Source organism: Sceloporus undulatus, chromosome 6, assembly GCF_019175285.1.
Source record: "Sceloporus undulatus isolate JIND9_A2432 ecotype Alabama chromosome 6, SceUnd_v1.1, whole genome shotgun sequence".
Classification (NCBI taxonomy): domain Eukaryota; kingdom Metazoa; phylum Chordata; class Lepidosauria; order Squamata; family Phrynosomatidae; genus Sceloporus; species Sceloporus undulatus.
The window spans coordinates 67,340,609-67,367,386 of NC_056527.1; the positions used below are offsets into that span (position 1 = coordinate 67,340,609).

Genomic DNA, 26,778 nt, shown 5'->3' on the forward strand with positions numbered 1-26,778 from the left:
TATATATATATATATATATATATATATATATATATATATATATATATATAGAGAGAGAGAGAGAGAGAGAGAGAGAGAGCACAATGGCTTGTATGCTTCTAATTTTTGTGCTCAGTTGTGTAACTATGCATTTCAGTGTCTTTTTTAGTTCTTTCATAGTCCCCATTTTTATTCTTCTTCTGATTTTCTGTCTGCAGTCCCTATTCCTATCAATGTTTAATCCCAGGTATGAGTACTCTTTTATTATTTCTATTTCTTCATTGTCTAGGTTGAATTTATGGTTATTCTTTTTGTTTTCTTTGTATTCAACAGTAAGCCTCTCTTTGCACTTTCTTGCTTAAGGTCTCTTCCAATTCTGTCAATCTCTTATTCTCTGTTTTCTTGATCTTCTTTAGTTGTTGTTACAAGTCGAGAAGGTTTTCTGTTAGTATTATGTCATCTTCGTATCTCAGATTGTTGATATTCTTTCCTTCTATTTTCACTCCCCCTTCTTCTATGTCCAAGTCTGGTTTCCTTACAATATGTTCTGCATATAAGTCGAACAGATAGAGTAATAAGATGCAGCCTTGTCTGACCCCTTTGCCATTTGGGAACCATTCTGTTTCTCTGTGTTCTGCTCAGACAGTAGCCTTTTGTCCTGAGTACAGATTCTTCATCAGGACTTTCGGATGTGTTGGCACTCCCATGTCTATAAGGCTGTTCCATAGCTTTTCATGATCTATGCAAAAAAGTCTATAAAGCACATGCAGATTTTCTTTTGGAATTCCCTGGTGCACTCCGTTAGCCATTGCATGTTTGCAATAAGGTCCCTAGTGCCTCTTCCTTTTCTGAAACCCATGTTGACGTCTGGGATTTTTCTCTTTATGTATGGTTGTAATGTGTGTTGCAGAATTTTGAGCAGAATTTTGCTTGTGTGGGAGATTAGTACTATGGTCCTATAGTTGCTGCAGTCTTTTGTGTCTCCTTTTTTATGGATGAGAATGTATATTCATAGTTTCCAATCTGTTTTCCATACCTGTTGACATATTTGGCACTATACTTGACTCTGTCAACATGGATTGCAACAGTTCAACTGTAATATCATTTGTTCCTGGAGATTTGTTTTTTGCCATTTCCCTTATTGCAGCTTCCACTTAGCTTTTTAGAATTCAGGGTTCATCTTCATGTGGCTCTTTCTTCCATGTTTCCTTCATTTTGTCATCTATTTTACATAACTCTTCTGTGTATTGCACCCAATGTCTTTTTATTTCTTCTTCATCTTGATTTATTTTTATTTTCATAGAGTGTCCCAGTCCCTGGTTTGAAATTTCTTTTGACTTCCCATATCTTGTGGAATAGGTCTCTTGTTCCTTCCTTTTTGTTTTTGTCTTCTATTACTTTGCATTGATTGTCGTAGCAGTTCTCTTTATCTTTTCAAACTAGCCATTGTACTGTTGCATTCATGGTTCTTAGTTTGTTCCTATCCACCTTTTGTTTTGCTTCTCTTCTTTCCTTTATTGCTCGTAGCATTTTATCTGTCACCCATGGTTTCCCTCCACGTGTTATTGAATTCCAGTTCTCATCAGACCTAGCTCCCCTGACAAGTGGCGCTGGATGGCAGGAGCTTTTTCTTTCCTTCCAGCTGTATCAGGGGAAACTATGCCCACCCTCACCATTTGTCAGGGGGTGGGTGGGTGGATCTGATGAGAACTGGAATTCAATAATATTTGGAAGATTAGAAAATTTTCCTAGATCTGTACTGGATTCTATTAAAACAGGAAAATGCTCTGGTAGTACTGTAATGACATGATCTGAATAAAAGAGCTACAAAAATGACAACTCCAAGTAGAGTGATTCCCCATACCATGTAGTAGCAATTTTCCGTGTTTTGATTTGATCATGTTGTGGATTTCTTTCCCCATTTACTGATTGGTAAGGATGAGAATGAGAAACACTGGTTGTTGACACCAGTACACCAGGTAGGTGTAAATATTATGAGGGAAAGAAGAAAAACCTGTCAAGATGATCCAATTTTTGATAGTATGCATTGCGTATTTCTGATAAAAAACAAAGGAGCTCTCCAAAAGTATGAATTCAAGCTTTTCAAAATTATTTATGAAGATATAAATGATTAAAAATTACTAGAATACATTATTATGAAAGTACCTTTCCTGATTTCCGTCTGTGATATGATACAAGCGATTAGCACCTCCATCAGCACATGCTCTCAATACAGCTGGAAGGAAAGAAAAAGCTGTCAAGTCACCAAGTTACATGTATGCTTATACGAACATGCTTTCTTTTAACAAAGTGCAACTATATTCCAGGTCCTAAAAATATTTATTTATATTTAAGATTTATATGTTGCCTTTCAAATCCAAGGTGATTTTAAAAACCAAAACATATTACATTATTGTAGTAAAAATTAAGAGAATTAAGAAAAACGGCCTGAGGAAATAAAAATATCTTAAGACTATCACCAAAAGGATGACAGTATTAATATAATAATAATAATAATAATAATAATAATAATAATAATAATAATAATGTTTATTTATTTATATCTTCCCGCCTCTCCCAATTGGGTTGAGGCGGGATCACAGCAGAGTTTAAAAAAGTACAATTAAAACATTACAATATTATTACCACACAAATTAAAACCACAGTTAAAAACATAAAATCAACAATCATGGGGCCAGATGCTCTCGTTCCATACCAAATAGTCTGTAATTCATAGAAGGTCAGGTGGGTATGCACTTTGAAAACTGTCTTAACCTTCTACTTCTCTGGACCTCTCCCAACCACCTGACACTACTTCCCAGGTGATGGAGGAGAGGTTTGAAAATTGGATTGGGGAAGAAAGGAAGTGGAGTTAAATGGAGTGTTTCTTTGATGGGAAGAGAAGGTTTCAAAACTGAATTGGGAAGGGAAAGAAGTGGAGTTAAAAGGGGTGATTCTTTGATGGGAAGAGAAGACTTTCACATTGGTTTGGGAAGGGAAAGAAGAGAAGCTAAAAGGAGTGCTTCTTTGATGAGAAGATAAGGATTTCAGTTCAGACTGGGAAGGGAAAGAAGTGGAGCTAAATGGGGTGTTTCTTTGATGGGAAGAGAAGGCTTTCAGATCAGACTGGGAACCTCTTTCATGCATGCACACACACACAAAAAAAACTCCTGCACGAAGAGTGGGGCATCACTGTGGTGCTTCTTTCAGGACCTTTCTAAGCAATATTAGTGTACTGACCCATATATAAGTCGACTCAGGATTTTAGGGTCAATTTTGGGGCATACATTTCTCAACTTATAGTTGAGTATATATGGTATGTGCAATTCAGTTTGAAGTGTAAGGTATTTCTGGCTCCTTGTGGACTATGAAGTTTTACATGTTCCCTTTTTCAGAGCTAAACATCTGCATCTTACTTTAATTGTAAATATAATATGGAGTTTTAGGTAATATTCAAATCAGCTACTGAATTAATTGCTTAACTGTCAAACATTTAACTAATCTTTAAACTGGTTTACAGTCCTAATAAAAACCACAAATGAACTACTGCATACATTTGTAGCCACAAATTAAATTAATGTGTTTTAAAAAAATGACCATATATAAAAATTAATCAAGAATGCAATTCATAAAATTTCCTGGAAAATGAATATAGCAGCTTATTTGAAATGTTCCCAGCACATCTTTCCCCTTACACTGTCTACAGTACCATCAGTCAACTACTTGCGAAAAGCTTTCATTTCCACCTCCGATAGATAATGAAAAGTAATAATTGTCTCAACTTCAAATGTACTTCAAATACACATCAAGTCTCAAATATTTTATACAAAAACAGCTCAGCACTCCAGCACAGCCCTGCCTTTACACAGTAGCTCATTCTTCCTTGATATATTTTCTGAAGTTATCTGGAATACAACTCATTTTCCAAAAGCATTAGGATATAGTCAGGTAGCTCATAAAACTACTCATCGAAGGCAACAGCAACCAGCGGTACAACTTATGATAACTCATATTAATTATTTTTTTGCCTTATATTAAGTGAATTCTCAAGTACTTTACTGCATATTCAGTCATTCTCTACTCTACAAGTTTGCTGGGAAATATTTTACAAAAGATGTTCCAATATTTTGAGATCACGTTAATGCTTCAGATCAGAGATTCTCCATTTAAATAGTGGGCAATGGAATCGTGGGCATAAAAGTCATAAATTTATGTTACTTACATTGCAAATAATGGGCTCTCTTTCTTTCTTTTTTTTAAAAAAAAGCTATTATAGGTATGAAGAATCACACATCATTTAGCACTGGCATCTGGGTAATACTTTTAAAGATGAAATATGAGTTCTTGGAAAACAAAACAGCAGAAAACAGTTATTTTATTTAATGTGATTTAGAACAATAAAGATGAGACTGCATTATTGATAACAGCCTCAATGCTAGAGCTCTCTGGAGATGTATTCCTTACAACATAGCAGTGATAGCCAATTTTTGTTGGCCAAGATAGAGGCTTCCATAAAAACACCTACTTTGAATGGGTTTCCCTCCCCCCTATGTGAAATGTTAATGAAGCTAATTTATTTTCACATTTGGAGAATCAAAGATGTGGGCTCAGGAGTTGTTACCTGTTTCTCTATTCCTTCTTTAAATTTCTTTGGGCACTGCAACAATCAAGTACAGCTGCCTTAGTTCTTTTTAGCCTAGCTCTAAACATGGGTATGCTTAACCCACTAGTAAAGTTAGATGGCCAGAGACTGGAAACTTGAAAAGCTGTAATTTGGAACCCCAATTCAATATTTCCCCTCAATACCTAGAAGGCAGCTTATCACCCATTAACTCTGCAGACTGTGGTAGCTATCGATTCTTTAGGTACTTTTAGTGCCAGTAGCAAAACACAAGGCACAAGAAATCAATTTGCCTAGGTTTATCTACAGACACACAGCCCAGGCAGTTGTGAGTGACTCTGGCAGATCCAAGGGCCATTTTCACCCATTCTGATTCCAACAGGACACACACACACACACACACACACACACACACTCCCCACTACTGTGAGCAATTAAAATATGGTAGTGAAGGAACAACACAAAGTTTGTGTATAAGGGGCAAGAACCATTTCTGGTTGCACTTACAGTTTTGCACTAAGACAAGGTATATGGGGAGTGCAAGCCTTGTTTTACAGAGGAATAGTACTTCCTTGAATGATTCAGAAATACAATTTTCATCTAAAATGCTTTCTCTCTCTTTGAAGGCAATGGAAAACGCCCTCTGAACCAATCTTGCCAAGAAAACCCCATGATAGGGTCACCTTAGGTCACCATAAGTTGGAAATGGCTTGAAGGCACACAATAACAAGAACAAATGTCTTACTTTATTGCAAAAAATGTTTTGAAAAAATCAACATCAAATTCAGCAACAATGGCTGAAAAAATAACTGGGATCGCCACATCTGTCTCCCAAGAATCCCAGGGAAAAAAATCACACTCTTGTAAGCATCAAAACTAAGGTTGCCAGGTCAGCAGTATCCCACATCACATCCCTTGAGAATTCAAGGTCATATACCCACCCAAAACTGGTACTCAAATCAGTTCACAATTTTAAAGAACGATAAAGACATACAAAAAGTGAACATTAAAATAGAACTACACTTTCACTGTATTAAAATAATCCAGATTTCAATGTAAAACAATAAAATTCAATTAAAAACTATTAAAAACAGTTCAGTTCAAACAATACAGCAATCCCTAGTCCTTTTAAAAACTTTTCTGTTTTAAAAGCCTGTAGGAATAAAAAGGTTTTCGCTTGCTGACCGAAGGACAACAAAGAGGGGCCTATTCTGGCCTCCTTGGGAAAGAAATTACAGTCTAGGGGCAGTCACCGAGCAAACTCTGTCTTGCGTCCCCAATAATCATGCTTGCAATGATGGCGGGGCTGAGAGATGCAATGATGGTGGTGCCAGAAACAAACAGGCAGCCAATGGCGCTGTTTTAATGGAAGCATAATATGGTCTCTGCAACCTGCCCCAGTTAACAGTTTTGACTGCAGCTCTTTGAACCAGACGAAGCTTCTGAGCACTCTTAAAAAGCAGTCCCAATACTGCATATAAGCTGAACCAACAGGGACACACTCCCCCTGTCCAACTCACTGTGTAGGCCTCCACCAAGGCAACCAAAGCTGTGTCTGTCTCATTGCCAGGCCTGAAACTGGATTGAAATTGATCTAGATAATTCATTTCATCCAGAAACCCCTGGAGCTGGGAAGCCACCCCATGCTCAGATACTTTGCCCAAAAACTGTATGTTGGACATTGGTGGATAATTATCCATTATAAAAGGATCCAAGGATGCCTTTTTAACAGAGGCCTCACAACAGTCTCCTTTAGGCAAGCTGGAACTCTGCCTTGTTGTAAGGAGGCACTGACTACTGCTCTCCTTTGCCCACTTAGCCAGTCTTCCTCTGGACTATTTAATAAGCCAGAATGGACATGTGGTGGCTCTCACCTCTCCAAGGATTCCGTCCAGATCTTCAGACTGCACAAATGGAAAAATATCCAATAACACTGGACAATCAGGAGCCAAGGTTAAATCCTCTGTGTCAATTACAGCAAACAAGTCGGAGTGGATTTGAGCAATGTTATCTGCAAACTGCTGTGCAAATTATTCACAGTACGCTGTAAAGTGGTCTGCCTTTTCTACTTGAGCACTAGTGTCTCTGACCATCCAAAACTGCCTTTATCTGCCTTTATCCCATCCTCTCTCTCTCCAGTCCTCTCCTCATACTCCTGGCTTTTTGGGTCACTGACACTGCATATGCATAACACACATACAAACAGCTTTGCACTGAGGCAGGGAGCTCTGGCACAAACTGGGAATGGATGAAGATGCATGTCTAGGCTTTAATATCACTTCACATAGAAAATTCAAACTTATTCCTCCTTCAGTGCCCTGAGATTCATCTCCTCACCTGGAGACCAAGGGAAATATAGCAATTCCCTGAGTCTTCATCCAGTGCCTTAGACCTAGTAGCCATCACCAGAACATTTCACAGTAGTCAATTTCTTGTGAATTATGCATTATGTGCCAAAGTATTTCCACAGATAATACTAAAAGTACTGCTAACCAATTTTACTATCTTCTGATATTTTGGGGAAAATTCCCTGTATCTCTCGCCACACTGTTCATAATTTTATACGCTTTGATCATGTCCATCCTTCCAGCTTGGTTTATTTTTTTAACCCTTAAGCTAAAAGGCATTTCTCTGCAACATCTTTTTCACTTTCAAGTTTTCTAAAGCTGATCCTATAAGTGTATTATAAGAGCAACACAGTCGAAATGGGGGGGGGGGGGAACACATCAGTGGCAATTAAAGAAAGCTTTGAAAATATAAATAGTAGATGTTTCTTATAAGGTGATAATTTAAGTCTGATATTGAAAAGGAGATGTCTCAGTGCTGACAGTTCCTCTGACGTTTTAAAATTAGGTGGTTTAATAATTCAGTGTGAGTTTGCAGAGACTTCTAGTTTTTACTGTAACCTTTTTTTCTTTCTTCATTGCATGGTTCTTTGTTTTTCCCCCCCACCCCCCATGCTCCTGTCTGACACCAGGAAAACAAGCAGCTAAGAGTATGATAGAATGCATCCTACTAAAAGTGATTTTAATTGCCATTCAGAATTTCCATCAGACAGATTCTGAAAGTGAAGAAACGTGTTCACATTATACTGAGTGAGGCAACTTGTTACCAAGATATAAAAGAAAGGGAAGATTCTTTATACTCATAATCATAAAGAAATGAGAAATACTTGCAGTCCCTTGGGGATTTTGAAGAGGATAAGGTAGAATCAAATGTTTCAGTTGAAGTCTGAAGTGAGCTTGATATCCTCTGAGCCTTAATAACTAAACAATCACAAGTGGACTGATAAACTCTCAAATATAGCTATTTTTCAAGGACAAAAATAGAGTTGACATATTTCTGGCATTATGTGATTGGTGGACTTTACCCAGCTTGATGAGTCTCAAGTTGGGCTCACCTAATCCATGGAGACTTTGCTAACATGGACTACTGCTGATCTCTGGAACTTCACATGGCAGCAGTGGGAAAGCTATATAGTTCTTTGCTGGCCTCCCCTTCTCGCTATATTTGTGCCATCACATTTGTAAACACTTCCCTACAATGATGAGATCTAGATACATGTTGGAAAGCTTGGGATTTTGAGGATTCTAGCTGGAGCCCACTGAAAGAAAACAATCCTTGAGAGGAGCATATAATCTGGAGCCCATTTACTGCCCATCTGCAGTCTAGAATGATATATTTTCTTTCCCTCCCCCTGTTATTTCTTGGTTTCTGTCTTATACTATGTACTGCTACATGTTGTACAAGACACTGGGTCATAACAGAAGAATATTGCCCAGCGCCAAACATGCATTGCCTCATCCTCATAAGAGCATGCGTGACAAGACTGAAGAACAGTAGAACAATATACTAGCTCTACTTTTCTCTTTCAAACTGCCACACTGACATTGTTTTGCTAACAGATTAAATTTTGTGATTTTGAAAAAGGGGGTAGGTGGGCTGAACACTTTTTAAATAGTTTCGACATATTCCTTTACTTTGATTTGTTTTCCTAAATTAAACTGAGCAAGAATTGCAAATTGGCAAAGCTTGTTGCTATTGTAGTTTGTTTACCAACTTTTCATTTAATAATGCAGAGTGCATTAACTCTGCTGCAAGTGATTGAAAGGGACAGTTTCTTATCACCCCAGAATACATTTCACTATGAATCTCCAACCCCAAGATTTATCCCAAACTCTGTTGTCAATTATGACTTTCTTTCACTGAACTCTCAAAACGCATAACAATAAAATTGTATTATTCCATTTTTCTTAGAGGTAGATTGGAATACTGTATTATGATGCGCAAATTGAACAAATCTAACCCAATTGCTACTCTGCAGACATATAATCCAAGACAGCCTGATTTTTATATGAAAAAATTTAACTGCAAAAACTACCTGGAGATTAAGATGTGCAAGTTGAATAAATTTAAAAAAAGATATGCAAGTTGCAAGAAGCTACTGTACAATAGCAAGTAAAATCTTTAGCAAACACAGAATTGCTTTCCGAAATTTATTTTCTAATTTTTGACAGGGTATATTTTATGTTGTTCACTTCAAGTGTGTGTTTGTGTGTCTGTTAGAGAGAGAGAGAGAGAGAGAGAGAGAGAGAGAGAGTCACTATGGCGGGTTATACACCGCCAGTTGGGACGTCTGGAGGACGTCCCATTTTAAAAAAGGGGCATCTCTTCTAGACGCCCCTGTCCGTAGTACAGACTCTATCCGTATAATATGGCGCCGGCCCTTTTACATGGCCGGCGCCATCTTGACGTATCGGACGCTGAGCGTCCGAATGTCACGCGGCGCTAATGACGTCGTGAATGCGCCCATGGCGCCTCGCGACGTCATTAGGGTGCCGCAAGAAGAAGCTCCATTTTGGAGCTTCTTTTTTGCTCCGTAACGGCAGCGGCTCCCTTATGGAGCAAACAGCGGCGGCGGCAGACCGCCTCAAAGCGGCGGTCTATAACCCGCCCTTGTGTATGTTCATCTGTAGTCTATATAGAGCTGCTACATTCTTGCAGTGCATGACAAAATACAGAGCGCCCGCGCCATACGCGGGCACGCCATACGCGGCTTGAGCATATGCGCTCAAGCCGCGCAGGGCGGAAGAGGCGGCACGTCCCATTCATTTGAATGGGCGCGTGCGCCTGTTGCGCCCCATGTGCCGCCGTGCACAAGCCCCATTGATTCCAATGGGGCTCCAGCATAGGTGGAATTCGCCTTATGCGGCGGGATCCGGAACAGATCCCCCGCGTAAGGCGAGGACCGACTGTAGGCATTTTCTCCCTTCCAAATTTCATTCAATTCTCATAGTGGTTCCAGTGTAGAGCACTACATGGTGGGCACATGAGGCTGAGAAGGAATATTCCTTAGTAGGGAAGAACAGAAAATTCCACAGTCGGAAAGAATGGGGGGGAAAACAGGTAAAAAATACAAAGAAAGTGACAAAGTGAGAACAAATGGGAAATAAGGGACAACAAAGTGCATAAAATTGTCAACTTTTCCCACTGATTCTGAAGTTTAGATTACAACAGAAAAGTTCCTACTGTAACCACAAAAATATGCATGTGGAACTAAGAGGTCCCCCATATGTATGTGGCAGTCCCTCGTCAATAATATCCAAATGTACAGTACATGCAAAGGATCTGGTTGCCAGTTGAGGCAGGGCAAGATGCCGATGGACCAACAACTTCTGAATTAGCCTCCCAACATTATCTGGTCTTATCATCTCCAAAAAACTAAAAATGCCACTCAAAAGCGAAAAAAGGAAGGAGCAGGATGAAGGGTCAATTCAGGGCAGGTCAGAGGGAGGGCAAGGACTGAGCAAGCCTCCCTCTCACACCAGGCAGCTTTCTCTTTCTTTTTTTAAAATTATTTTTAACAAACTATGCACATGTTTTTTTGCAATAAGGAAATACTGCAAAGAGCACTTTGCAAGAGGCTTTTTTCCTCTGCAAATGCTACAATGCGAATGTTACAACGTTTCTCTTTCCATTGTGGCAAATTGATACAGAATGCTTTTGCTACTGTCTCAAAGGAATTCAGGGGTAGCCTAGGGAAAGCAAAGAATGCATGGCTTCCTTTTCTGGCATCCTGAGGTGAGGAATTATTATTGTTGTTATTGATATTATTATATGTGTATGAGGCATTCTGGGGTGTCAAAGAGAGAGGATACAGGATGCAGAGATGGCATTAGCTTGCATTTGGGGGTTGAAAATGGGGCCAAGGGAAGATCATAACCTGCACTGACCCAAATACCCACAACACACACACACACACACACACACACACACACGAGGTTTTTAAATTTGATTGCATTTGGGGGTTGAAAACGGGGCCAAGGGAAGATCCGTAATCTGCAGTGACCCAAACCCCCACAGCACACACGCGCGCGCGCGCGCACACACACACACACACACACACACACACACACAGGAGGTTTTTAAATTTGACAGAATCTGGCGGGATACAGACGGGCAAAATGGGGTGTGTTCATGACGTCATGAAGGTATAGCCTTCAGACGGCCCTTACCTGAATGCCGCCATGAACACGCCGCCCGCACGCCCCAAGCGGGAAGCCCTGTTTTTGGCCGCCCGTGCGGAAGCTGCCTCTCTCTTTGCAGCGTCCTGCGAGGTGGCGGTATGGAAACTGTGGGTCAGAAACGGCCCCAGGTGAGGCGTCTTCACTACCCCCAGTGTGGAAGCCCCATCCACCTTAGCCACGACCCCGGAGCGGGCGGTCTGGAGGCTCCGTATTCAGCAGAATACGCCTTCAAGACGTCTTCCCCTGCCCGTCTGTATCCCGCCCCTCTTTCTAAGGCCCCATACAGACAGGCCAAAATAAAGCTGCTTCGGGTCTCTTTGGAGGTATGCTGTTTAAATGATGCATGGGTCCTAAGAATCCAGAGGTCGCGCCAAAGCCACACTCCATGCCTAAGCACTGGAGAGCAGCTTTGGTGCAGCTTCTGGATTCTTAGGGTGCATGCATCATTTAAACAGCGTATCTCCAAAGAGACCCGAAGCAGCTTTATTTTGGCAGTCTGTAACAGGCCCACGTCTTCTATTGGAATCATTCCTAATAGGTAGAATTCTGGTAGCATGGGAAAGTTATAGCTTTCAATATGAGGATTAAAGTTGAACAAACTGAAACTTGCTTCAATATATATATATATATGAAAGTTAGATAGGTTCTTAATAAACCTCTCTAGTTTTACTTTATGTAGGGAGTTCTTAACCCTACTTGTAGCTCTGAAAAATTCTACCACTTCAGTCTACTACTTCATTCTCAATAATATGTAGATCATTTCTTAACATAATAAACATTATGACCTTGCAGGCTGAACAGATTAGCAGGAAAGCTCCTATTCAAACTGGCCAGGAAATCAGCCACACGGCAACCCAATAACACTCTTACACTACTGCCAACTCAAAACTATTTATTTCAATGACTCTGTAAATTGATTCCATTTGAAAATGGTAAATGTAAAGATTCCTCCCGGATAACTGCCACTCTCTGGCTGTATAATAGGTAGCTGTATGATTTTGCCTTCCAGGCATATTCAGCATTGAAATGTTCTCATTCCTTCCATTCTACAAATCCAACTGTGATAAATATGGAGGAAAACTTTCCTTTCTCATCTGGGGTGCTCAAATTGGACCATAATTAGCCATTTAGTCAAACATTATATTTAGAAGCCCCCGGGCTACTCTGCAATGTGCCTACCAACCCTCCTCCATCTTACTCCATGAGCATCTGTATTGTGCAACTATACATCCCTGGACATCCTATTATGAAAACTGTAGGTAAAAGTAGAACATACAACGCAAGACAAATTTGCAGGCTTCTAGCACTAGCACTGTGCATCACATTGGCCGTAACTCCTGCTTCTCTTTCTCCATGACTTTTGATGCAAGCTTATAAAGTCTTGTCTGTGAATAATTCCCACAGAACCCAAGAGGATTTACTTTTTAGTAGATATGGCTAAGACTGCACTTTTGAAGAATGGCTTAAAATGAGGGGGGGAAAGTGCAAATTTACTTAATGTGTAAACTCAACATGTTATTCAGTAATTATTATTATTAATAATTATTAATGTTATTTACACCCACATTTTATTTTGAGTGCACATTTACAGAGCTATGGCCTGTTACAGACTGCCAAAATAAAGCTGCTTCGGGTCTCTTTGGAGGTATGCTATTTAAATGATTCATGGGTCCTAAGAGTCCGGAGGTCGCGCCAAAGCTACACTCCATTCCTAAGCACTGGAGTGCAGCTTTGGTGCAGCTTCTGAATTCTTAGGATGCATGCATCATTTAAACAGCATACCTCCAAAGAGACCTGAAGCAGCTTTATTTTGGCAGTCTGTAACAGACCTATGTGTCAAGGTCACTGCATATATTATGCGGTACAAACTTAGGTTTGATACAGGTTATACACTAAAGAGAAATGACAGCCAGTTCTGATTTTTACAAAAAAGAGTGTTTGAAGCAGCTCCTAAGATTTCAGAAAGCTCTTTTTGGTCTCTGAGACACATAGCTATCTCTTGTACAATGGAGGCTAACTGTTATAAACTTTGAAAAATGCCTGATAAAGTGCTAGACTCTGTGATACTACCAACAACTGGATTCTTCTTTACGAAAGAACATAAGGAGACAGTATGAGATTTAAACAAGGAGAGAAAAGCCTGGCAGTGATCTATGGGACTTGCCAGAAATATTATCCGATTCCTGAGTAGATGAACAGGTGTGAGTTAGTGAAGTCTGACAGGATTTGCAGGGCATCCATCTATCAGCACTTGGTGCAGCTGGTCCAGGGGATGAGGGGTAGTCAGATGTAACCAAGTCTGATAGGCTATGGAAAAACTGTGTCACAGTTTGTTCCATCTGGTCAAGGGCTTGCTTTATAAGATAGCTCCCTAGGCAGCTGACATCTAAGGTGCTATATTTTCTTTTTATTGACTATGTCATTTTCAATTTTCTAGAACATTTTTTGCCTTTAACAAAGTGCTCAAGGCAGTTTAAAGAAATTAATAACTAGAGCTAACATTCAATGAATCCAGCTAAAATGACAAAAAATAAAATAAAATGCAACATACCTCAGAGTCCAGTGCCTCAGCAAGGCTAGAAATTCTCCCTGGCAGAATAAGTAAGTTAATTCTGTTTCTGAAGTTATAGAACTAGAATCCATCCCCTTTGACCTGTTCATTGTTTCTATGCAGAATTAAATTCTACCCTCTCCTTCTCTCTCCCTCTCACACATATACATATATTTACAAACTGAAAAGTGCTACACCTAGTGCTACACCTAGGGCCCCCTGACTATACTCCTTGCTTTTAAATTGCTTTAAATAATAACCAAGAAACAAGGGAAGCAAACCCAACCTTCCTCATTGAAACTTTAATGCCTTTGCTTAAAGCACTGCACAGAGAGAAGCTATAGATCAGGGGTAGGCAACCTGCGACCCGCGGGCCGGATGCGGCCCGGCGAGGCCTGGGGACCGGCCCCAGCCCAGCCCGGGGCCTTTGGGGGGCGATTGTCTATAGAAGCCTCAGAAACATGCATTTATCTTCGGCCCCCCAGTTGTCTGAGGGACAGCTACCCGGCCCCCGGCTCAAAAGGGTTGCCTACCCCTGCTATAGATGAACAGCAGAACATACACTTCTTTATGTTCCAAGATTTAGTCTTTGGCGTCTTCCATTAAAAGCATCAGAAAATAGTGCAAAAGGATCTAGCGTAGTCATGTGTTGTTGTTTTTTATTTGCGTATGTCCTCTGTTTGAACGGCTGTCCAATTCAAGTCCAGTTTAAAGATAAAAAAGAGCAGTTCAAGTTGCCCATCAACATTTAGCATCTGGATGGTTGAGCAGGTATGCATGTCTCCTGGACCAATTTAAATTATACTAACCATTTCTAAATTTGCATTTTTACATATAAATTCTTGTTGTTGTTGTACGCCTTGAAGTTGTTTCCAACTTATAGCATATATATTAACATATGCAAATGTATGTCATCTTATGTCACATTGTATGTTGTACACAGGGTCATATGTTTCTGAGAATCTGTGTGTTTATGAGCCCTGTGTTCACATTATACTGTGAATGGCAACCCCAGAATCCCCAAGCCAGCATTGGTAGAATTCTGGGACCATAATCCAAAACTTTTAATCTTTCCAAGCCTTGCAGTTATGGGCTGTGTGGAAATAGACAGGCATGACACATTAAATGGATGTCTGATTTACTGCACTCCACGGTCTTCTTTATCTGTTTTATTTTGAAACTCAAATTGTATATTTATTTGAATAACTAACAGGCAACAGGATCTGTTTGAGTTCAAATATTAGAAAATAGTGCATAATATTGGAGGTAAAAACTGAAATGGAACAGCAAAATCTGAAGGGAACTTTAGCCATCCATCAGAATATTCTAACAATTCAAGGCATTGGAGGAAGTACAAATAAGTAGTCATAAAAACCCAAACCTTAATTCTTAAACTCACACTTTTGAAGGGAAAAAGACATTAAGGAAATCAATTTGTGCTAAGAAATAATATAAAGAAATTATGAAAAGAGCACATTAAAGTTTGCTCATAATTATTAAGTCTTGTCAGAGATCTTGTAATGCATTCTTGAATAAAATGTGCTATAACCACATTTGTCAGCTTGTTCAGTCTGAAATTTGTTTTTGATAACCCTGTAGTAACATCTCAAAAACAGTATTAAGCTTCTACTCCATATTAAAGCAGAATTCAATTACTGTATGATACACTATATGTATCCCCGCTGGGATTATTTTCCACCCTGGATAACAAACAGTGCTATTTTTCTATTACTAAAACAAGTTATCAGTTTCAAGGGGAGAAAATACATTTACAACATAAAAGCTAACCGAACTTTTATAGCAAATGAAACCAAGAGCATTTTTGTCAATAATATAGCTGGCATTCTTCTTTATTAATTTTTTCAGTATTTATCCAGTAGAAGATGATTTTGCGTTGAAAAGTTGTGGCATTACACAGAATATTGAATCTATTCTGTTCCACACAAGCTCTGGAGTGGCTTATGGTATTTGGAATGAATTCCACCATCTAGTTTAGGTATGTGCATGGCCCAAGACTCACAACACCTCTTAATATTGCAAAGGCCATACAGCAAACATGAAGAGGCCTAGTCTAGCTCTTCATGAGGGGGCACTCCCCCTCCTCTCATCTATATGATATTCTCAAAGTCCTTGAGGTGTGGGTGCAATGCAACCAAAATCAGCTTAAACTATATTGTATCAAACACTCAAATATTCCTGGACCGGATATTATTTTTGAAAGGTTTCTGACCAAACTAGAAGCCAGGGTTCCAAGTTGGATTCTAACTGCAGTTAAAGAATTACAATCCAATCTAAAAATGTATTAAAAGGCATATTAGCATTCAGACTTTGGCTTTGGTATAGTGATGTGTACTATCAAAATCCAGAGGTTGAAATCAGTTGTTAATCCTTATTAAAGTAGACTCTTTAAATCATTGGAGCCTTGGAAAATCTGCACTTACAGGGTTCTATTGATCCCAATGAGTTTTCTCTAATTGGGACTAACAACTGGATCCACCTCAGGTGAGGTGAATTTCCATAACCAGTGTTACTTAAATTGTATCATCATCATCATTATCATCATTATCATCATCAGCAGCAGCAGCAGCAGCAGCAGCAGCATTCATTTATTATTATTCATTTAACTATCTGTGTCGGGGTGAGGAAAATGCAGTCCAAGTGCAGGGACAATTTAACCATTTTTGCCCTTGCCCCTGGGTGTTTTCAGGTATGTTATCTAACAGATAATGAATGAAATCTGGAATAAACAGGTTGTTTACCTGTAATAGTCCTTTGAGTGGTAATCTGTTACCTCATACAAAAATGGGAATCCTGCATCTGCACAATGAGATTTTTCAGACCTTCTAAAGCTACTGAGCTGGTGTGATGACAGTAATCCTGCCCTCTTCCCCTTTAGGTTGCCCTACCCTCCAGACCTCAGCTCCAAGCCACAAAACAACAGAATCTGAGGAAAGAGGGCAGCGGGATACAACATGGGGAGGAAGGGTAGGGTTGTGTGATCACACATGACCACTTGAAGAACCACAGTTACAGGTAAGATATCTGTTCTTTTTCTTCATGATCTCTGTGACTCACACAATATGGGAGATTGGCAAGTCACACAGGAGAAGAGTACAGCTTTGACAAAGGCAGCCTTCTGCTGAGATCAGTTGTCCATCCTGTAGTAGGAGACAAAGTTTGAGGGTTGTGCTTATGTGGCAACCTGACAAATGACCATCAGCAGGTGAGCCTTGCCCGTTTCCTGTTGGCTGATGCTGCAAATCAACTGGATGAACTGGATGAGGCTCTTCAACAGGGAAAAGTGGCTGCTTTGCAACAGGGTGTGCTGCAAACTGTTCCCTGTCTGAAAGACTTGCCTGGATCGCTTCCTCAGCCTCCTCATCAGCCTCCTCCTCCAGGTCCCAGTCCTGCAGCTCCTAGCCTATGACAATGTTGAGTATGATGTGTGATGTAATGTCTGATGCAATTTAAACTCTGATGTAATGGTGATCCATTTATGGCAGAAGCCGCGAAGTCTGACAGTGAAGAGTGGGGTGTCAGCTACGGTGGTGGCTTCTAAAACAAGGGAGTCATCCTGGAGACTGCAAAGATAACACTTGTACAGTAGTGCCCTCACCTTATGCAGGGAATTTGTTCCAGACCCCTCTGCATAAGGCAAATTGAATGGGCTGTGTCCCTGTGGCACAACACGCACCATGGGTGCATGCCTCATTCACCATATTAGGGCTCACCATACAAGTGACCTCAAGTCCGCGTATGGCAAGCCCGTGTACAGCAGGGGCGCACTGTCGTGCTCTTGACCCTCCTTTTTAAACTGAGCTGATTGAATTTGCCCTGGTAAAGAGAGCTCTGGAGTTGTTTTGGCTGGAAAGTGGATTGTTTTTTTATTGTTGAGGGAGAGTTGGACTGAAAGCCTGTTGATAACCAGAATGGACATGCTGGTACCTCGACTAGAACTGGTGGCCTGGTTGTTAAAAGGCCAAAGGTATGAGCTATCACTCTCATCTTGTGGATATGTTCCAGATGTTCATCAGTGGTGGCATGGAAAATGATGAATTCATCAGGTGTTAGGTATTTTGTCATATTTTGAGCCTATGGGGACAGGCCCAAGGAGAGGTGCATGACTTCGGAGGATTACTGCCCCCACAATGGCTTTTCCAGAGCAATCACTTCAGTGACAAGTGATAGTGATTTGCTGGGAAGCAAGAATGTGGGTTTCTGTGTGAATAGCATGGTCACCCTTTGGTCCACATCAGAGAGATGGCTGAGGAATGAGGAAAGATTATATTACAGAAACTGGTAGTATGCCACCATGCAGGTACAGTAGTTGGCAATGTGGAATATGAGTCAAGAAATTGAATAAAATTTGCATCCCATGACATCTAGCTTCTTCCCTTCCTTGTCCAATGGTAGAGTGAAGCATTCGTGAGGAGGTGGATTGTGCAGCACTCACAGTCATGGATTTGGTTCCAGGTGGTGGGTTCATAGCCAGAATCCACTAAGCATTAAAGAAACTATTTTTTTTCAACACAGAAGGAATCAAAGGGGGAACGACCATGATATGCATGGCCCATGAGACCATGAGAAGGCAGGGTAGAGGTGTAAAGAGAGGCAGGTGGCAGGGTGTCTTTCTGGTGCCTCTAATAAATCAGGTCCTGATCTGAGGTTCTGAGCTCTAGATCTGTAAGATGTGTGATTCATCCATCTGGTCTACATAGGTATGAATGTCTGGGGTAGACACACAGTCTCATTCCTCTAGAATGGATTTTGGCGAGATCCTTACCCTTACCCTTGACATTGTTAGTGTCTTGGAAATTGTTATTGATATGATTGTTCCGGCCCTCCCTCCTCCCCTTCAGAAAACGACCCATTTCTTGCCCGTTTCTTACTGTAATCCGCTTGATTCATTTGAGAAAATATGAGCAGAATATAAATTATTATTTATTATTTCCACTTGTTCGACCTCATGATCAGAAGTGTAGGGTTTCTCGAGTCCAGAGATGCAGTATAGGACTGAAATTGGTTGCAACAGTGCTTGTGGGTCTGATGGGTGATTTCCAAAGCTGGTCTTGCTCTTGTGATAGAGATGGCAAAAGATGGTGCACAAGCAGGACCTTGAGATTATTACTGGTGGTAGTGTAGGAACTCCAGGGGGAAGAATTCATTATCTCTCCTTTTGAGGTGCAGACCAGTTCAGGGACTCGTTTACAAAACATGAGGACAGTCTCACTTATGAAACCTGAGGATCTCCCATCAATGGGATCAGTGGTGGAAGATCCTCATGTTTCATAACTGAGGCTGTCTAGAATCATGGCTACTGGGCCAGGGGAAGACTCTTGAGTAGAGAGAGGTGGTCAGCTTAGCCCTCTTCTTCTTTTTATGCTTCTTATATGTGATGACCAATGTGGATCCAGCATGAATGTGTAGGTGGACTCCATGTGGAGAGATGGGGTCACAAGGGTGGACGGTATGGATGGTACTGGCTTATCCTCAGGGCAGGATGAGGAGGTACCTGGGACAGATTCCATAGTCAACTATACAATAGCCACTTCTACAGATAAACCCAATAGCCTCTGAGGTTTTGTCAGAAAGATTGACAGTGTGTTAATGGACACGTTCTCCATGGCCAAGGCCAGGGCTCTAAGGGCCTTTCTCAAAGAAGTACTTTGAGACAAGAAGCACAGTTACACTGAATCTGGAAATAGGAATAGAATCATAATGAAGGAGCCCTGATGGCGCAGTGGTTAAATGCCTGTACTGCAGCCATTCACTCAAAACCACAAGGTTGCGAGTTCAAGACCAGCAAAAGGGCCCAAGCTCGACTCAGGCTTGCATCCTTCCGAGGTCGCTAAAATGAGTACCCAGACTGTTGGGGGCAAATTAGCTTACTTGCTAATTAGCTTACTTGCTGTTCACCGCTATGATCTTTGGAATAGCGGTATATAAATAAAACAAATTATTATTATTATCATTATTATTATTATTATTATTATTATATATCATAGAATCACAGAGTTGAAAAAGATCACAAGGGCCATCCAGTCTAACTCCCTGCCATGCAGGAACTCTCAATCAAAGCATACCCAACAGATTGCCATCCAGCCTGTTTAAAGACTTCTAAAGAAGGAGACTCCATTACACTCCAAGGGAGTGTGCTCCACTGTCGAAGAGCCCTTACTGTCAGGAAGTTCCTCCTAATGTTGAGGTGGAATTTCTTTTCCTGTAGTTTGCATCCACTGCTCCGGGTCCTAGTCTCTGGAGCAGCAGAAAACAAGCTTGCTCTCTCCTCAATATGACATCCTTCAAGTATTTAAACAGGGCTATCATATCACCTCTTAACCTTCTCTTCTCCAGGCTAAACATCTCCAGCTCCCTAAGTCGTTCCTCATAGGACATGGTTTCAAGACCCTTCATCATTTTAGTCAACCTCCTTTGGACACACTCAAGTTTCTCAACATCTTTTTTTTAGCTATGCCCCCAATTCTGTCATTCAAGTCATTGATAAAGATGTTGAATAGCACTGGGCCCAGGACAGAACCCTGTGGCAGCCCACAGGTCATTTCTCTCCAAGATGAAAAGCAGCCATTGTTGAGCACACATTGTGGGTCTCCCCAACGCAAGTGGGACATCTAGAGTATTCATCCTTCTCCAGAATTTCCCCCAACTCGCCCAGGAACATATCTACTTTGTTAACTAAAATATGTTTACTGAAATATTACCATAATGCTTGTCTACATTTAGATTGATACTCATGCCTGTGTGCTTACATTCATATTTGACCTTAAATCTGGTAGCCTTTGCTTCTTAGTTGCCTTTTTATTATGGTAACTTTCTTCCCTCATATTGGCCACAGCATACAGAAGGAGGAAGCTCGAGTGTGATTTGGTGGGATGCAGATTGTAAAGATCTGAGTTAAGGTTCTGACTAGCATTAGAGACCAATGTACCTCACAGAGGAGTGCAAATAGAAAGGAGGAAAAAGGCTTGGAAATATTGCCACAGGCTCCTTGAAAGAAAGAAGAATGCACATGAAAGAATTACTATATTTTACGCATAAATGAATATGCTAATTCAGCTCATTATACAGAACTTCTACTGCTAAATCTCTTTGACAGTCTGCTTCTGAAGGCACTATAAACTTAAGGTGCTTTAAAAGACAGAAATATTTCAAAGTTCAGTGAATCCTCTTAGGAACATTATCACAATATAGATTTTGTCATGACAAACTATAATGTATTTTATAAATAAATAAATAAATAAATAAATAAATAAATAAATAAATAAATAAATAAAGCATAGTATTCCTTAAGGGATATTGGCAAGTTTCAGTATGTTAAGGCAACTAAGAAGCAAAGGCTACCAAATTTAAGGTCAAATATGAATGTAAGCATGCAGGCATGAGCATCAATCCAAGTATAGACAAGCTTTATGGTAATATTTCAGTAAACATCTGAATAGAGTACAGGAACCCCCAGTTATCTGACAGGTTAGGGATCAGAGGACTGTCAAAATGTAGAATCAGTTGAAAAGCAGAACCCAATTTATTTTAGCTTGCAAATACAAGACTGAATATTGGATAGTGCCAAGTCGCCTAAGAGAAGAAAAAAACACAAGTAGTTGTTGAAAGCATAGAACAGGAGTCTAAAGTGTGATACATGGCTTTAAAAGTAAAAGTTTTCCCTTTACAAGATTGTAAAAGACCGCCTGTTCATGCCCCCTACTTCCGCGTCTCCTCCTCGTGTCCACCTGCCCCTCGACTCTTATTTTTCCCCCTTTGTCCCCACCTCTCTCCTTTCCTACCCTTCAAGGTCCTCCTGTCGGCCTTCTTCCATCTGAATTTCCTCCATCCTTCCAGCCTCTTCTTTCTCAACTCTCTCTTCTTCCCTAATCAGCAAGATTTCTCTACCTCTGCTGTCTTCCTCCCCTCCTGCCAGATCACCCCGAGAACCCTGGTCCTCCCAGTTACACCTCTCTCTCATTTATCTTCCTAGCATTTTCTGTCTCCTTCATCGTGCCTAACACATGTCTAGGACCAGAATCTTTCTTTCCATCCTCTGGGTGAGCCACATCATTGCCAGACAGGATTTCATTAAGAAATGCTCACTGTTACATTTTGTCCACAATACTTTCAGTGTGATGGTAACTCACCCATCACCTCCTTGGAAGGCTGGTTGTTGGTAGCAATATGATCCTCTACTAAGTGTGCTTAGTTGGGATTTTTGAGACTGAGGACCTAGTTGATCTATCTATTTGATCCTATGGGGCAGGGTTCTCAAGCCAACAGCCATACATCACTAGCTTTTCTTCCTTGCTTCTTCTCTCATGTTCCCTTGCTTGTCCTCATCTTTGTTATTTTGTTCAGTTCAACCAGATTTCACAGAAAAATCTTGCTCCAAGGCTCCCCATGTCTATTTCTTGTTCTGAACTGTATTCTGTGCTTTTTGTACTGTTATTCCAGGCTGAAAACAGCCTCCTCATCTTTTCTGTCTCCTTACAATAAGAATCAAATCAGTATTGTGGTTAAAGGCAATTTAAAGTACAGTACAGTTCTTTTCTTCCTTAATCAAAAAAATCTCCAGTGTTTCTTTTATTATTTTTATGTATTGTTTCTCTTTTTTTAATGAAGCTAGACTTGCATAACTGTTTGTTTGGATTAAATAACTGACAGCTGTATAATAATTCATCCATGCTTGTTCATGATTGTTTTTCAAATATATCCTAGATTTCAATCCTGTGTTGCTGGGAATGTGGCACAGTGACCAAAGGATGGTCTGTAAAACCTCCAGTGATACTTTATAAAGCTGTAGCCTTGAAGAATGAAAGCAAATTCCTCCCTGGGCCATTTCCCACCATTCTAAAGGGTTCCACAGTGGTTCCTCTCCCCTAGATTTGAACTCATGATTAGAAGGAGGGCAAAGAGCAGTTGGAGGGTGTATGTTGTGTAGGTGGGGCGGGAGAGAAACTGGACCTGTTGGATCCATAGCACTCTTACCCCCCAATGTACAATCTGAATTTGTATTCTTCTAGGAATACTGAAAACAAGTTCCATCGGGGGTAAAAACTTTCAAGAGCCTGGTAGCATAAGAGTTACAGAGCTTCTAGCTTTCTTCTATTCATCCTCCCTCTTACCATTGCTCCCCTATTGATGTTCAGGGGAACAGTGAACATATGAGGGGCTACTGATGACAGTTCAGACATTACAATAATTAGTACAGGTAAGGTTGTTTATTTTTAATGGCTACTTTTATTGCTGCTTTGTTTCTTTAGATTGCTTTTATTAATAATTATATTGGAATTTTAAAGAATCAAATAAGGCAATTTGGTTTTTGACAGCCAAGAATATGTAGGCCTGTTACAGACAGGCCAAAATAAAGCTGCTTTGAGTCACTTTGGATGCATGCGTCCTAAGAGTCCAAAAGCCACACCAAAGCTGCACTCCAGTCCTTAGGACTGGAGCATGCCTTTGGTACAGTCTTAGGATGCATGCATCATTGAAATACCATACCTCCAAAGTGACTCAAAGCAGCTTTATTTTGGCCTGTCTGTAACAGGCCGTAATAATCATTTTATTCCATGCCCAACAGGGAAAGAAACAACAACCCTACATAATGATTTTTACCTGTCGTTACAGTTTCAATATTTTTATTTTATTTTTATTTTAAATGAATGAGAGTTTACTTATAGGGGGTGTCTCTATTTATTGGGGGAAATGCTGTATGCCAGAACAAAGTTTGCTACTTCGTGGGCACTTTTGACAAAATCAGGCCAATATAACTGCATATGAATCAACCCAGAGTGTAGACCATAAGAACTCACCAGCATGATAACACATAACATTTAGCTCAACATAACACAGAAAATGATTTTGCTACTGTAAAAGTAATAAAAGTAAAAGTCAAGCCTGACTTTAGATCCTTACTTTCACCTCATCTTGCTAACTTCCTGGGCACGGCTTCATGTAAATAGTATCTATTTTTTTTTAAAAAAAAAAAGCCACATTACATTAGTTAAGTGTGAGTAATAAAAAGATGTTACTTCACCATAATTTCAAATTAAAGATGGCATTAGCATAGGAACGCCACAAAGAGAGCTTCAGTAAACAATTCTATCTTCTTTTTAATGTGCTATAGATGACCATTAAACTCCACTTTCCTCTGACATTTGTGAGTTATGTGGTAATCCCAAACACATGAAAATAAATTGTTTATTCCACTGCCAACACCTCTTCCTCCTCCTCTGTAGGTTCTCTATATTTATGGCAGTTGTAACTTTGCTTCCCATAAACAGCAATTGTGAATATAATGCAGGTGCAGCAGAGTCAGCATTAACTAATAATAAAACCAACTTAATCAGAAAAAGGACAAAGTTATCAAGAAACTTTTAAAGACGTATACATCAAATTAATAGATAAATGTATTACTTTAGATTCACTTTAAAATATGTCTGCAAAAAAAAATCAAGGATTTCTGAAATTAAAGGCAGAATAAGCAGAGTCTCAAGCACTCAAGTTCAAGGTGAAACAAGGTCATAGCCCAAAACATCAAGCAAAATCCAGAAGCCTGACAGTGCAGGAGAACTACCAAGGCTTCCTTAGTAAAGGATTTTGCAGACTGAAAGAAATCAGCAAATCAACAAACTTCTAATGGCCCTATGCAGTTCATTGATAGCCGGAGGATTATGAGTTACTTTAGTAAGGTTGCAATGTTTGCAATTTTTTCCTTTGCTTAGCAGCACAGGAGAGATCAGGGATGCTATGCCTAGTCTGAAGAGCTTCAGGACTTAGCCTCATAAATTAATTAGTCTATACAGAACATCTTGACTGGTAAAGACACTGGATATCATGTCTACACAGTCTGGTATATAGCCAGACGTTTTGTGATAAGAGAACCTTAAGGGGCTGCAGAAGAGCCAGAAAATGAAAAAGGTAGCCTGATATGCCCCCACTCAAATATTATAGAACCACAGAACAATAGAATTGGAAGGGATCAGAAGCACCATTTAGTCCAATCCTCTGCTGTCCAAGAATACACCATGGTCCTATAGTTGCTAAAGTCTTGTGTCTCCTTTTTGTGAATTGGGATGTATATTGAATGTTGGCCACAGTTTTGTGTTCCATATTTGTTGACATATGTTGGTTAAAATTCAGAGTATATATGCTTATATGCTTTAGCTCCATATGATTTCAAGGACTGTATTCTTTAGGGTCATCATAAGTCAGAAATGACTTGAAGGCACACAACGACTACAACAACGACATTCTTTTGTTATATTAAGATGATAATGTTTTTCTATGTCAACATTAGAGAAGCTTGCTAGAGAGATGTAGAGATAAATATTCAGTCCTTATGAAAATGTGACATCTTACCATATACCGTACTGCCATGATGCCTTACATGTAAAGTAATGAAAGCAATAAATCCAGACAATGACTTTTTACGGGCCTTACATGTATGTGTATCTATGGCTTCATATAACTGTTATATGAATATGTTATATTATAACAGATAGGCTAAAAGACTGCCAGAGAGCCTGCTAATTCTCCCAGATAAACATCCTGAAATTCCAGTTCTTAAGAATGCTTAAGGGAAGTGTTGATGTTAACTCTATCTGGATTTCAGACAAAGTTTTTAGGGGACTGGGAATGTTTAGCCTGATGAAAGAAGATTAAGAGGGGACATGATAGTCATGTTTAAATATTTTAAGGGATCTCATATCAAAGAGGGACCAGGATTGTTGTGCACAGCTCCTGAGACTAGGACGATCAATGGATTCAAACTACAGGAAAAGAGATACCACCTAAATTTCAGGAGGAACCTCCTGGTGGTCAGAGCTGCTTGACAGTGGTATATTCTGTCTTGAAGTGCGGTGGAGTCTTGTACTTTGGAGGTTTTTAAACAGAGGCTGGATGGCCATCTGTTGGGGGTGCTTTGATCGGTGTTCCTGCTTGGCAAGAGGTTGGACTCAATGGCCCCTGTGGCCTCTTTCAATTCTATGATTCACCACCATGATAACTTAGGATGTAATGGTAGTGAGAAGGTGATAACAAGACCCCAGACAAGATGACAGATAAGCCAATAAATGGCAAAGGATCCTAAATCCCCCAGTTCAGTGATGGTGAACCTTTTCGAGGCCGAGTGCCCAAACTGCAACCCAAAATCCACGTATTTATTGCGAAGTGCCATGTCTCTCTGGCTTTCTAGTAACAAACTCTGCCAAACTCTGTGCTGGGGCAATGGCACATGTGCCCACAGAGAGGGTTCTGAGTGCCACCTCTGGCACGTGTGCCATAGGTTCGCCATCACTGCCCCAGTCTACAGCTATAGAGAATCACAGGAGTATCATCCCTATTTCACAATCAATCTACATTTGATGGGCCTAGCACCAATCTCTACATTATAGACTTCAATTCACTAATCAACCAGTGATCATTAGTCAACACAGCTAATCAACATAAATAGCTAGTGCTCTCAAATTACTCTGGCGGACTGTTTCTCCTTAACATTGTTTCATCTGCATATACCCACCTATGGTTAGTCATAAATATTTATTGCATGCTTGTTCACTTATTTCCCCTAAAACAACACTGTTTGTAAAATAAAATCTGCAAAGATCTATGTAAAACAAATGTGATGTATATGTATATATAAATATAGTGTATGTGTGTGCGCGCATGCATACACAGACACATGTGCTTATAGACAAACTACATCATAAGCATTTAAAATTAGCATCTTAAGAGGAAACCTGCCTTTTATTTTGTAGAAATATCCTCTGGGAGCAAAGAAACAATATTGATTACCACTTCTACATCTCTTCAGCCAAAACTGTACAATTTGAAAAAGATTACAGTCTTGCTGTAAGCAGAGCCTGATTTAGTTTGTATATATTTCTCCTAATGTGTAATACAAAAGTGTTCAAAGAAATTATATTACCATGCAGACAATATGGCTATTTCCAATAAAGTTATATAATAGGAATATAAAAATAAACAATTTAAAAAATATAAATGCAGTGATTGCAGTATTTTGGATTGCCGCTTCTTCAGTAAACTGGGGGCTTGCTTCCCCCCCACCACAACAGTGTAGCAACACAAAGGGCAGT

At 40.0% G+C, this 26,778-nt stretch overlaps 1 protein-coding gene across 3 annotated transcripts in view; it reads right to left on the bottom strand.

The window, feature by feature from the left end:
- TPK1 (thiamin pyrophosphokinase 1) overlaps positions 1-26,778 on the bottom strand; it is a 376,531-nt gene that overhangs the window by 240,697 nt on the left and 109,056 nt on the right. For all 3 annotated transcript variants that reach the window (XM_042476582.1, XM_042476580.1, XM_042476581.1), the window contains exon 4: positions 2,146-2,215. In XM_042476582.1, the coding sequence (XP_042332516.1) occupies positions 2,146-2,215 (70 nt within the window). The remainder of the gene's footprint in view (positions 1-2,145; positions 2,216-26,778) is intronic.